This window comes from Podarcis tiliguerta (genome assembly GCF_965153285.1).
Source record: "Podarcis tiliguerta genome assembly, chromosome: 10".
NCBI lineage: Eukaryota > Metazoa > Chordata > Lepidosauria > Squamata > Lacertidae > Podarcis > Podarcis tiliguerta.
This window is the reverse complement of record NC_139543.1, coordinates 43,791,723-43,805,929: the sequence shown is the minus strand read 5'-3', so window position 1 is coordinate 43,805,929 and position 14,207 is coordinate 43,791,723. Positions and strand designations below refer to the sequence as shown.

At 42.2% G+C, this 14,207-nt stretch overlaps 1 protein-coding gene across 6 annotated transcripts in view; it reads left to right on the top strand.

The window, feature by feature from the left end:
• The window catches only part of ZC3H7B (zinc finger CCCH-type containing 7B), a 47,673-nt gene that overhangs the window by 4,025 nt on the left and 29,441 nt on the right, over positions 1-14,207 (top strand). For 3 of the 6 annotated variants that reach the window (XR_014502413.1, XM_083400884.1, XM_083400883.1), the window contains exons 2-9: positions 5,337-5,397; positions 7,133-7,166; positions 8,387-8,584; positions 9,044-9,202; positions 9,848-9,928; positions 11,512-11,571; positions 12,392-12,434; positions 13,123-13,373. Coding sequence is in view for 5 of the 6 variants with exons in the window: in XM_083400884.1 (XP_083257010.1) it covers positions 5,345-5,397; positions 7,133-7,166; positions 8,387-8,584; positions 9,044-9,202; positions 9,848-9,928; positions 11,512-11,571; positions 12,392-12,434; positions 13,123-13,373 (879 nt within the window). In the remaining variant the exon portion in view is untranslated. Of the gene's footprint in view, positions 1-662; positions 683-5,336; positions 5,398-7,132; positions 7,167-8,386; positions 8,585-9,043; positions 9,203-9,847; positions 9,929-11,511; positions 11,572-12,391; positions 12,435-13,122; positions 13,374-14,207 lie in introns of those variants that run through there. The other 3 variants (XM_083400887.1, XM_083400886.1, XM_083400885.1) reach the window with 2 other exon arrangements.

Sequence of the window (14,207 nt, the reverse complement as noted above, 5' to 3'; positions counted from 1 at the left end):
GGTTGGGAAGTTTTTTTTGGGAGGAACTAGCGGGAGCTCGGAACTGAATGGCGATCCCAGAAACCTTTTGACTTCTCTCACGGTTTCATTTCGGGTCTGCGGTTCTAGAATTTTTATTTCATTTTACTGTATTTTATTGCTTCCTTGCTCAAAAGCACTGACACAGTGAAGAGAATCTTTGCAGAAACGCTGATCTTGGACGAGGGGGAGTTGAGTAAAAAAAAAAAGGTTTGGCTGTTGCCTCATCTGGCATTTTATAATCCATGACTTGTAAAAGTTACGTTGCTTAGCAGAACGGAAATGTTTCATTTAAAATCATTTTTGGGCGGGTTTTTTTTTAGTCTGGAACCAGCCGTGACAGTTTGTTGTGAGCTTAGCAGCACCAAGTTGTGTGTTGTGGCTTCCGAAGGCAGAAGGCAGGCGGCTCCTTCCTTGTCTGTTTCCGCGTTCGAGGCACATCTAACGCCGGTTACTTTTGCTAACCGAGGCCGGGGATTTGGAGGCCTTGGATTGGTGGGAATGGGGTCAATTCTAGAGGAATTAAACCAGAAAAATGTGCATGTGTGTTTTAGGGCTGTTAATGGGGGTTGGGGGGCAATGAAAAGGAGGACCGTATTTGAAGGAGCAGAGCAATAGAAGCAAACCAACAAGACGGAAGATGCCGCCAATGCGCATAAGCAGGGTACAATCCACACCGAAAAGGCTTACTAATGTCTGTTATACGCCTGTTGCATTATAGTATGATAGCTAACCAAAATATATTGAAAACTGGGAAAATGAACACTAGGGGAATGGGAAACGTGTTGAAACCGTTGCTGAAAAAGCGATTCTGTTCCCTCCCTCCCTCCTTTTCCCTGCATATTGCAGAGGTCTTTACGGTGCATGTAAATATTTGGGGAGACAAGCGCTAGGGATATGTGTGCTGTAAAAGTAATCTTACATTTGGGTTTGCAGCTCAATGCTACCCTGTTAATGTGCGATATTGAGAGCTGCAACTAAGCCGCACAGCTTTCTTTATGCAAAGCAAAACAAAACATCACAATTTGCATGAGTGCAACGAACCTGTTGTGATTCTGCCAAGCCATTTGTACATTTTCTCGGTAGAGTCTCCTTATCGCATAATCGGTGAAACGTTCCAAACATATGGGATCATAAAAGCTTTGTATTACTAACTCCCAAGGTTCAGGGTTGGAGAGGAGTCTAGAAAACATGAGATTTGAAACCATGATAATAAATGCGTCCCTTTTCATTTGTTTCATTTCTCATTTTAAGCTTTTAGTGAATGTTATAGCAGTTTTAAGCTTTTACTCTGCAGTATACCATCTCTGAGCAATTTGTAGATCCAGTTTAAAATACAAAAACAATCCAAAGTTTAAACAGTGAAAACAATGAAAACCAACAATAATAATGCAGAACTGGAAATAAAAGAAAAGAAATCTAAAGAACAGTATACAGAGCAGCAAAAACAAAAAAACAATTTAAAACCAGCTAGAAGAATAATTAGGTGGATCTTAAAACCCCGTAAAGCGACTATCCATTGTACACAGGAACATAGGAAGCTGCCTTATACTGAGTTAGACCATTGGCAAAATCATTCTGCACCATCTAGTTTAAACTGTAGGCATGTCATGAGCAGCTATTGGCTAGTGCCTGTAACATCATATTAAAAGTGAAACATTTGTTTCCTGCTCCCTATTATGTTACCCCATTCAAGAACTTTAAAAAACCCTAAGAAGCAAAATACTACCAGGTGCGCTACTCCAGCAGAAGTACTCAAGGTGATTTTAAATATTTGTGCAAAAAATAAAAACCAACCTCATACTTCTTCCTCATAGCTGTGTTGTTGTGTCACTTTTTCCCCCTTTCTAAAAATTAAGGCAGTCTAAAGGGATTGACAGACAAATAATGATATAACCAACCAATATTAATACCATGGTTACAAAATATATTTTATAGTTAAACAATCTCATGATGTTTTAAAGTCTGCTTAAATTTAACAATAAATTGTTACTCCTTTGAGAAGGACCTTTACAAAAATGCATTTCCAGACAAGGACATCAGCATATTTAGATGACAGTTCTGTGGTGCATATGTGGGCAAAGTTATATGTAAGATGCATTAACTTTTGTATCACCTGCCATATAAGAATCCCAAATACTGGTTTTTTATTTGGAAATTTATGTAGAGTTATGACTTCCGATAGGATTATGTCTTTGCTGGCTGATTTTATTAATAAATAATAGTAAACTTATGAATAATCTCTTACATTATCACAAAAACAGCTTTAAAAAGTTTTGAAAACAGTAAGAACCTTTCACAAACACAAACAGTACAAAATGAACAGAGACCTTTTCACCCAGCTGGAAAAGCTTATTGAAATAACAAAATCTTCCATTGTTTCTGGAGAGTACAGATAGTAGATTCCTGTTCTATCTAAACTTGAATGCTGTTCTACAAAACAGGGGTAACCACATTGAAAGCCCTGCTCCAAGTCACTGTGGAACACGTTTCTGCTATTTTGGGCACTTGAAGGAGAAACACTCTTGCAGAACACAGAGACCCACTGTGTGTATAAGGGATAAAGCGGTCACTTAAGCAGCCTAGTCCTAAGTTGTATGTGCTAGTACCGAAACCTTGAATTTGGCTCAGTAGTAGATTGGCAGCCAGGGACGCGGGTGGCGCTGTGGGTAAAAGCCTCAGCGCCTAGGGCTTGCCGATCGAAAGGTCGGCGGTTCGAATCCCCGCGGCGGGGTGCGTTCCCGTTGTTCGGTCCCAGCGCCTGCCAACCTAGCAGTTCGAAAGCACTCCCGGGTGCAAGTAGATAAATAGGGACCGCTTACTAGCGGGAAGGTAAACGGCGTTTCCGTGTGCGGCTCTGGCTCGCCAGAGCAGCGATGTCACGCTGGCCACGTGACCCGGAAGTGTCTCCGGACAGCGCTGGCCCCCGGCCTCTTGAGTGAGATGGGCGCACAACCCTAGAGTCTGTCAAGACTGGCCCGTATGGGCAGGGGTACCTTTACCTTTACCTTAGATTGGCAGCCCATGCAAATCCTGCAAACAAAGTGCTATATGCTGCTGGTGGTTTATCCCCACAAGCAACCTAGAACTGCATTGTACATTACCTGCAGTCTCAGGGCCAGCTTCAAGGCTAGCCCCCACATAGAGTGCATTGCACTAATCGAACCTTGAAGTACCAATGCATGGACAGTAGTGGTTAGGCTCTCATCATAGACACCTGCATCTCTAGGGATAGAGCTATATCTAGAAGCAGTCTACACTTTGCAGCTGCTCTTTCGGGGAGTGTTTGGCCCCATCCTGGATCGGGACACATTCTCACTGAACCTAGAAACCCAACCCCCACCCCCTACACACACGGTCTTGCCTGGATTCAGACTCTGTTTATTAGCCCTCATCCAGCCCACCACTGCTTCCAGACACTGGTCCATGGCCTGCTCAGCCATTTCCAATTCATATATTACAGATAAAAAGTTTTGGGTATCATCAGAGTACTGATGACTCTTCATCTTCTAATGGCTGCTCCCAGTGTCTTCATATATATGTTAAATAGCATTGGAGACACTATAATGCCCTGTAGCAGCCCATAACTCAAGAGCCACGGGGGCTGAGAATCACATATTCAGTGTTAACTTCTGGAAGTATCCCTGGAGATAAGCCCAGAGTCACTGCAGAACGGTGCACCAATATCCATCTCCCAAAGATGGTCCAAGAGGATTTCATGGCCGATGATACTGAAACCTGTAATCAGGAGTTTAAGCAGGAGCAGCAGGGTCGCATTCCTCCTGTCCCTCCCGATAGAGGTAATCTATCAGAGTGACCATGGCCGATTGATCCGAACTCAGTTTAGAATGCATCTAAACTGTTTCCTTCTAGAATGCCTGTGTGCGCTGTCGCAATTCTCATGAGTACCTTGCGACTGGGATGTATTTGTAGGCACCACTTCCTTATGCAAAGGAGTGTTCACTGGACCCACCCAGTCACGCCCACCCTGCAGCTAGCTTTAATCAGTTTTGAAAAGCAATGGTCGAGACAGCACTGGAGGCATAGTCACAAATAACTTTCCCACAAAGTAAGACTTGACGGAGCATTCCAAACTTCACTCAGAGCTTAGTCTTAATTTGTGTTGTACGTTATGGGATATGCTGAATCTCACTTGGACTTTTCCCCATGTGTTGAACTTTCTCCTTTTTGCAATGACATTTTGGTTTCAGCAGATAAAAATACCCGGTTTCCAGCAATATAGAATACTAATTCTGCTGCAGATTCAGTGCATCTTGTGTTGCACCTGACCAACTGAAAAATACTTTTAAGTTTGCCTAGCACAGCTAAAGATAGCTGAGAACAAATTTTCCTGTTTTGTATTTTTAATATGAAATGTCAGAACAGCGCACTGAATCATGACATAATTTTTGTGCTCTGAATTTTTCTCCTGAACTGAGTTGGTTGCTTGGTTTCATCTTCATCTTTCATGTTCCTAGTTGTACCACCATAAATAATTCACAGCCTTCATTTTGGTTTGCATCTTCAAAATTGGAAAAACCTAGTGTAGCTAGGTGGGTCTTAGAATCTGTGTTGCCATGAATTGCGTAGAGTAACATCTCTGTGCATAAGATGGTAGTTTCTATGGTATCCTGGAAATCAAAGCCTGCCTTTCAAGTTTGCTTTCTAAAAAGTGGGCACTTGGGGATGTATGAAAATGGAATGTTGAAAAGGTAATGCATACATCTATCTGGAAGAAAATGTGTCAACAGAAAGCAGGATTTTGTTCCTCTGTACAGACCCCAGTCCATTGATGTTCATTGAGGCTGGAATGGTAGCAGGTCAGCTGAGGCCATTTTGGGGCAGTGTGGATCAAGCAGACTTTATTGTGCTTTAAAAAAGGGGGGTGGCTACTGTAATATGCATTTACATGTAGTTATGTTTAATAACAGTATTTGCACTCTTCTATTGGTCCCTAGGCCCATTTGAGGGTGGGAACTGTTCTCTATATAATTCTAAATGGGTTTAACCCACCACATTTGAAGCAGCAGCTGTGAGAGACCATTCCTCAGTGTTGGAATGCATGCTTTAGCAGCGGAGATGAGCAACTTGTGGACCTCCAAATGTTGTTGGACTTCTAACTCTCATCAACCACACTCAGTGCTCAGGAAACATTGGAGGATTCATACAACATCTGGACAACCACAGGTTTCCCATCCTTTCTTTACTTGTACAGTCCCAGGTACCTCTAGTTAAAACTATCCTATGTTATTGTTAAAGTTGTATTGAGGGGTACGCTCAAACTCTAAAGGTTTAATATATGCTTTTCCCTACTGCAGTGACTGTAATGGAGAGACAAAAACGTAAAGAAGAGATAGAGAAGGGACTACAGTTCATCCAGTAAGTGAACAAGTTTGGAGAATGTGTTGTTTCTATTCTCATTAATCTGTGAAATCGAGCAATCCTTACTTTAATATATTTATTTTTTAATATATATAATTTATTTTCCCTTCAAATGAAGACCAAAACAGCTCACACAATAAAGCATAACTTTCATAAATAGCAGCAGAAATACGCTGACATAAAAATACCTAGTTTAAGAAAAAATTATAAAGAAACAAACCACAATTCTTGTACAGCTTCCAAAATTGTGGCAGCACTATAACATAAGTAACACTTGTTGCATGGAAATGTATACTTGGCCTTGAGATGAGTGTACTTTGTTTTTTTTACCTTTGTAAGGGAGAACTGTGAAATACAGTGGTACCTTGGAACTCAAATGTAATCCGTTCCGGAAGACCATTCAACTTCTGAAACGTTTGAGTTCCGAGTTGTGGCTTCCAATTAGCCGACAGCTAGGTTTTCGCACAGTGGAAGTTGTGTCGGACGTTCGTGTTCCTCGGAACGTTTGAAAACCAGAGCGCTTCTGGGTTTTTGGCGTTCAGGAGCCAAAACGTTCGAGAATGGAGCAGTTTGACTTCCGAGGTACCACTGTACTAGAAGTTTGCAGTCTTAACTTTATAGAGTAAGGCTGCAGATTGGAAGGCCCCTATTTTAATAAGACTATTCTAGAGTAAATTGAATAGATTGTCATGGCAACTGTCTACGGTTATAGGGTTAAGACTTGCACTCCAGTCGATAGTCGCTTTTGGTTCATACAACTGTACAATAGTACAATTATAAGGGATAGAGGAGCCAAATTCCCTTCAAATCTGTGGCGCACACCCAACTTTTCCACATACGTAGCAGCCCATGGAAACTGTTAACTAGCTACACTTGGGAACCTAGGCAAAACCTTTTCCATTTGTATATTGAAGAATGTTGATTCATTCTATTGAAGGAAAATACTTGACAGACATAATTTATTGAACTGGACACAATGCCTGTGATGTGGAAAACAAGTAGTGTTATCATTTCCTAGTCAGAGAAACCAAAGTGTGTGTTTGGGTTGTTATCTGGCTGTGGAGAAAGTATTGCCTCCATGAGGCCACCTAGCAATGCAGGGGACATTTTATCAACACAGGAAACATTGGACTTTTGGATGGCAGTAGGCCAGTTGCCACCCAAGCGAGTTGAAACAATTTATTTGTTTCCCTCTATTTAAGTTCCCATCTATGATAGTTCAGGAATGATGTTGTGCTGGCTAATACTATAGTTGGTGGTACATTACCCAGAGGGCTTTGTTTTCCTGTGTTAGTCACTTTCACTGCCTTGAAAGTCAAAAGAAATTTAAACCGATACCGAAGCACAGCCAACTTTTTGATTATCTTGTCTTAGTAGCTTTCTGTTTGCTGTTACTTTAAGCCTACTTTATTGCCCAAAGAATCAGTGTGTGTGTGTGTGTAAACATAAGCAAAGTATTCTTCAGTAACAAGTAAATTTGTGTGCAACGGCTGAAGCCAAAGGGATAATGCAGCTTCCTGTATACATAGTTTAAAGTACAGGCCATGAAAAACTTAAGTGCATTCTGCAAACTCATCTCTGAAAAGTGAGCATACCAATGCCCACAGGTAAAAAATAAGAGGTTCCCTATTTCTACTTATATTATTCATTTATACTGCTTCACATATTAGAATGATGTGTATATGTATATATATATATTTCTGTACTTCAGAAGCCCTTTGTCTTTGTTTAGGTCCACATTACCCCTAAGCCAAGAAGATTATGAGGTAATTTTAAGAGTTTCTTTTTTAAAAAAAGAAGTACCAAATGTTATCTTGACAAATTAGTCCTTGTGACTGGGGTGGTGACGGCAGGGAGGGAAAGGGAAGTAGGTGCTTCTTGCTGCTGGATGTGCAGAGTTGCTCAGAGAACAGGGATAGGGAAGCTTTTTCAGCCCAAGGTCCATATTTCCTTCTGGGCAAGTTTTTGAGGGCCACATGCTAGTGATGGATGTGGCTAGGATTCAGGAGATGCCATTCTAAATCGCATTGAGATTATCAGCTGGGTCTGTGTGGGTGATTTTTATACTAATTTTATATCCTCCTGCTACTGAGATCTCCAATTGGTCCAGTTCTCAAAATATGAGTATGTAAAAAACTATCAACATCGTGGGCATTTACTTTCCAATAATATTTTTGTTGGTTGACTAAGTTACTTAAATATGTTGACTTCAGTGGGTCTGAGTACAGCTTAGCTTTGATACTGCCAAATTTGCTTTAATTGAACAAGCATGCTATGCATACTTGCCCGAGATATATATTTATTTTAAAATGGGAAACTTGAATTTACTCAAGCCCACTTACTTACTGAGTTGTTGCCTGGCTCTTAAGACTCTTCATTTGAGTTCTGCAGCCTCTGGCAGGGCATCTGCCCTAAAACCTTTGACAGATGTCCCCTCTCCAACCATAGCTATGAGTCTAGGGATCTCCTTTGCTCTAAAAATGTACTGTGACTGGTCTAGGTCCTATTTTTCTTGTCAAGTCCTGTCCACACTGTGTTGTGACATTGGCACACTGCATAGCAGACAGTAATATTGTGAAGCACAATATCATTGAGATTAGATGAAGAAAAAGCAGGTGAGAGCTGTGTTCACACATCATGCTAAGCCATAAACCATGGCTTAATGTGCATGAGTGAATCTTGTCCATTGTATTCTTCCCCACTCCTCCAGCTGACACTGTAAGGAAGCAAATGGCTTGGATAGACACATTCACCGTACAATGCCATGGATGAAGCTTTCCAACCAAGGAACACTGTTTCTCTCAGTAGACAAGCTTTTTCTCATAAACCTGTCCACAGGGAATTGTGACTTTCTAGGATTATTCGAATTATGTGCCTCCTTTATATTCTGAGAGAACGTATATGGTGATTTTGATGCCTTTTTGGCACAGTAGCAAGGACACCACAAGATGGCATAGTGTTTTTTCTTCGTTTCTTATTCCTACAGGCTTTTTTGCAAAAGCTGGTGAGAAACTTATTTGCAGAGGGCAATGATTTGTTCAGAGAGAAGGATTTCAAGCTAGCGTTGGTTCAGTATGTCGAAGGGCTGAATGTGGCCGAATATGCAGCTTCAGATGAGGTGGCCATTCCGGTGGATCTCTTATGCAAGCTGCATGTCAATCGGGCTGCCTGCTACTTTGCCATGGTGAGTAGTTTTGGGCTAGTTTGTGCATGTATGTGCTTTATTTGATCTCTCCATCATTGGATGACTTGCGTATAAGCAGGTTTAAACTGCATTAAAGTAATTTTGGTTGAAATAAAAAAACCTTTTTTTTTCAATATACAGTATGTCATGGCTCACTTGCCTTTATTTGACGTTGCAGTCATCAGGTGATGATCATACTTGTGCAATTCATTCCACATTCCATTGCCTTTAGGGGGTGTGGGTAGGGATCTGACTATAGGCACTATACACCAAGGGGAAGAATTATCCATTGTTGTGGGTATTAACCTGACACAACAACCTTTTGCTCCCCCTTTCTTTTCTGCACAAGCAGAACTTAAGAGCAATGAGTTAGGTCGGACAGATCTTGCATGGAAGGAGACGTGTAGGATCTGTTTATGTCCAGCTTCTTATGGTTATGATAGTCTCGTTTTCCACAAGGGCCTGCATGAGAAAGCTCTGGAAGACAGTGAGAAGGCTCTGGGATTCAACAAGGAGAACATCCGTGCACTATTCCGGAAAGCCCGCTGCTTGAATGAGCTAGGGAGGCACAAGGAAGCATATGAATGTAACAGCCGCTGCTTGCTCTCCCTCCCGCATGTAAGTAGTGGCTTGCACATTTACAGTCATTGACTTTTTAATGGAAAGTGAATAAATGCGTTAAAATAAATTACAATCAAACTTGAGATTTCCATTCCCCTCCTCTATCATTGGCTCTCTCATCTTTTCTTTTGATCCAAAGAGCAATAAAAAGGAATCTACAAATCTTCCAAGCATTGAGCAAACTAATAAATGGAGCATGCAGTTTCCAGCACAAATATGAAAGCCTATTATTGTCTTTAGCACTTAGATTTGCAAATATATTTTTATACATGACAGCTTCTGGGGGAAAGCCCCTGCTCTCTCTTACTGCAAGTGCTGCTTCTCCCCCCGCCCCCCCACCCCAAGTTTCCCTCCCATTATGTCCCCTCTTGCAGAGACACTGTCCCTTGTTCTGCTCATATTTCACCTCTAGATATTTTGGTTTGGATTGGAGAGATGGCACAAGAGAGAGCTTGGGAGCAGGGAACAATAGGCGTTTAGAGGATTCATGCAATTTCACTTATGAAATTTACACAATTACACTTATATGATGGGCCTGGAACGTAACCCCGCATAAGTGGGGGGGGGGGACCCTGTATTTGCAAAGAATTGAGTGAAATACTTTGTACACCTACAAAAGTGCTCATTGTCTTCTCCTTGAAGGATGAAAGTGTGGCACAACTCGGCCAGGAGCTTGCACAGAAACTGGGATTAAGGATCCGGAAAGCCTATAAGAGGCCTCAGGTATAGTATTCATGCCCCACGTTTATTTCAGTTGGCATATATAGGGTTATATGATTGCATCCGCCCAGCAATCCTTTGGGATACGTTAGACTGAGAGTGACTTGCCTAAAGCTAGCTAATGAGCATCAAGATGGTTGTGCAGGGATGTGAACTTGAGGTTCCAGCATCCCAATCCAGCACTCTATCCCAAGGCTGCACAGCATGTGATTCAGCTCACCAACAATGTGTGGTAACCTCTGAAGTGCTTGGTACCCTCCCATGTTTATGCAGTCCTCAAATAGAAAACAGAAATAGGAAGTGTTGCGTTCTGGTGAACTGCCATTCATGGCCAGTGCTCAGAATTGGGCTTGGTACAGTTGAGCAGGTCTAGTTTGGGGATCCTGTGTGGCCCTCCTGATGTTTACTGGACTCCATCTTTCTTTACTCCCAGACTTCGTGGCCAAAGGTCAGGGATTATGGGAGTTGTTGTCCACCAGCATATGAAGGGCCTCCATGTCTTTTTTTTTGGGGGGGGGGAGTACTAATTGGTGTGTACAGTTGCGTGTAAATGTGTGTATAAAAGGCTTATGGCAAACCAGAAGGTTGGAATGGTGAGTACAGTGGTACCTCGATTTTCAAACGTAATCAGTTCCAGAAGACCGTTCAGCTTCTGAAACGTTCAAAAACTGAAGCATTTACTTCCGGAAAACTCTATACAGAAGCCGCGTGGCATGTTTGACTTCTGAAAAGCTTTCAGAAACTGAAGCAGTTACTTCTGGGTTTTTGGCGTTCAAAAACTAAAACGTTCTACTTCCAAAAACTAAAACGTTCTACTTCCACTGTATTCTATTTTAAGAGCACCTGCCACTATTATAAATGGTATTTAATTAGAAATGGCATTTAATTCAGCTAGCCAGCTCAGAACAGAATCCTACTGTCTGGCTACCTATGAAGACCTTAGAGAGCATGACTACCTACCTCCTCTTCTGTCAAAACTTAGCACTATTAGTTTCACCCAGGATAAATCCAAAATAAGACTATCCACTTGCAAATGATGCAATATTCCAAACGCAGTACTGTAGTCAGTTCTTGTTGGGAATAGCATGTAACCTGCAAGTAGATTGTCCTATTTGACTATTACCGTATTTTTTGCTCTATAAGACTCACTTTTTCCCTCCTAAAAAGTAAGGGGAAATGTGTGTGCGTCTTATGGAGTGAATACAGGCTGCGCAGCTATCCCAGAAGCCAGAACAGCAAGAGGGATTGCTGCTTTCACAGTGTAGCGATCCTTCTTGCTGTTCTGGCTTCTGAGATTCAGAATATTTTTTTTCTTGTTTTCCTCCTCCAAAATCTAGGTGCGTCTTGTGGTCTGGTGCGTCTTATAGAGCGAAAAATACGGTATATAAGCATGCCTTGTACTGAATGTAGAAAACTGGGAAGTGAGGTTTAGCTGCAATTTCTAGTCTGTGTACAGGGTGCATGTACAGTGCAATATATATATATATCTCCAGTCAGTGCTATCTTGTATGTTTACTTGCTCCTTAATATGGAAGTGACTTTGTGTCAGAATCTTGTAGATTACCACTGTTCTCTCTTCCTTGCAGCAGGAATTGGAAACGTTTTCTCTACTTAGTAATGGCCTGTCTTCTGCCTTACCAAATCAGGTAGCCTTTATTGATAAAATAGTGCAAGTGAGACTTGAAACAACATTTTGCAGTGTCAAGTGCTGCTGTTCAGCATGCCAGCTAGCCAGGACCTCTTCGTGAAACTTCATTTCATTCCTTTCCCCATTTCCCGCTTAAAGAGTTTTATTGTTCTTCAAACCCTGGGATTCCACCAAGAATGCCGATATCTCCCTCATGTTTCTCAGTGATCCTGCTTGGCTAGAGTACTATTGGCACTCACTGCCTAAGTCCACTGTTGCAAGAAATGATGCCTCCTAGAAATGTTTAATTTTAAGTGCAGTTGATTGCATTCCAGAATTTTAGCAGAATCTGAAAAACTGTAGAGAGTGCTGACTGGCTAGCTAATGGCCCTTGTGACAGTCATGAAGTCAGTCAGTTGTGTAGAGCACTGATTGTCGGTCCAACTAGTCACATAACTCACATGGCCTGAGCAGTATTTCAAGGTTGTTATTTTTTTTAAAAAATAAACCCAACAGGAAAGGGATCCAAAGAAAATTTAACCAGATGAACATATGCCCAAGTTTTTTGTGTTTTTTAATAGTTGAAAGCTTTCCTGAAGTCTGGCGGGAAAGGTGAAAGAGAGGAAATTAGTGCTAGTTTCAAAGACCAGTATATGTGTCAGTAAAGTGAATAAACACTTTGCAAGAGGAAAAAACTGCAAACTCCTGTAGTTAGGTACATCACTATGTGCCCTGAAATAACTCTTTGTGAAAGTTGGAGAAAAGATTTGAATGCTGAGAGTAGCAACTCCCCCCACCCTGCCAGAGGGATGACAATAGTATATTCTTTCTTTTTGCAGACTGTTTCTAATGGATTGGGCTCTGTAGATGACATTGAAACAGGTGATTAGTTTTATGTTCCTTTGACTCATAGCAATTTTTGTCTCTTTGCCACTAAGGACTATAACTTGAGTGACAGAAAATGTTCTGGTAGAGGGGAGGGCGGAAGTAAGTTTTACTCTTGCAACTTCCCTCCCTGAGCCAGCTTTGAGAACCTTGCACTGGGCTTGCAGCTGTTCCCCTGAACTGTGTGGATCGGCAGAAAAACCAATGGATGCTGAAGCTCCCAGCACATGTAAATGAAATCCACTGCAGGAGATACCCTTTCCCCATGATACATAGGGCGCCAGCATGCTATAAAACCTGAAGAAACTGTTAGAAACATGACTTTAGATTGTACTCTGCCAGATACTGAAAGACATATTTTGAAGATGGGAGACACAGTATAGTACAGGCTTTGAGTGCAGAAGGTCTCTGGTTCAATTCCTGGTATTTCTGTCTGTCTGTTTATGTAAGGATCCCATAGTGGGTGATGAGAGGGGGGCGGGGAGAGACCTCTGCCTGAGACCCTGGACAGCCACTGCCCCCCAGAGTGTACAATATTGCGCTAGTTGGACAAACGTCCTGGGCTGGCATACGGTAGCTTCCTATAGTTCAGAGAGCAAGAGTCTCTGAGCTTCAGTTTCTGCTACTGGATTGGGATCTGTGTGTGCGCTGCCATCTGGATGTGATCAAGTAATTTGCCTTGCAGACAGCTCTCTCGGTCTCCAGTGCGTCACCCCTCCCAATGTCTCTGTGAGTGAGGACTCTGCCTTTCCATCAACTGACTTGGATACGAAAGGCACACCAACTTCACTGCCTGCCGCCACCCTGCTCCCTTCTACTGATGCTGCATCCATGCCAGGGTCTGAGGGTGCTGATGACTTCACTGAAGGAGGAGTTCTTGGGCATGAACTGGACTCCATTCTGGATTCTATTGCAGATGGGTCACAATACCCTCTGGTAAGAGTGGATTTCCTAGGTCTACCTATTCATCTACGTCTCTGCTTTCAGTCACTCCTTTCTGACTTTCCCTCACTCTTCTCCTCATGCACTGGAGAGTTCTGTGTCTTTCTCCCTCCTCCTTTTGGTTTCTCTTCCCTGCCCACAAACTCCTCCTTTTGGTTTCTAAGTATCTGACGAGATCTGAGCCAACCTGAGTATATTATACATTTCCATGTGGCATTGTTTATCACCTTGGGAACACAAAGGGTGTGTGCACATCTAAAACTCCCAACTGTCTAGCTGTGGTTAAGCAATTGGAAGCAGAGTTCTGGTCTCCCTGTCCACACACGTTGGCCTTTTGGAGTGCAAATTGTTCTCTACTAGTCTTACATGCAATTAAGTCCTACAGTGGCATTGATGTTGACGGTGGCTGAAGTTGCCCAGGGTTTCCTCCCCAACATCCATTTCAAATCTTGGTTAAGAGAAAACTCTGATACCAGGAATGGGGAAGTCCATAGCTTATTGGCAGAGCATGTGTTGTGTACAGTATGCAAGAAATCCAGGGTTCAATCCCTGACACCTCAACCTGAAAGGATCCTGTATTAGGAAAATATTAGGCATGTACTAGGAAAGACCAACTGTCCTTGTTAGACAGCAACTGCTAATCAGAGTAGATGGTTCTTTCCTAGATATACCAATGCTCTGGGTCAACATTGAGCACATTCTCCTTCCCTGAAGCTTCTTTCTGGTACCCTACTGGATTTGTTCACCTGTTGCATTCTTCCTCCCCACTCCCCCAATCCAGTTAATGCCACTTATGCCTCTGATACCTGGTTAGTCTTGATGCCTATG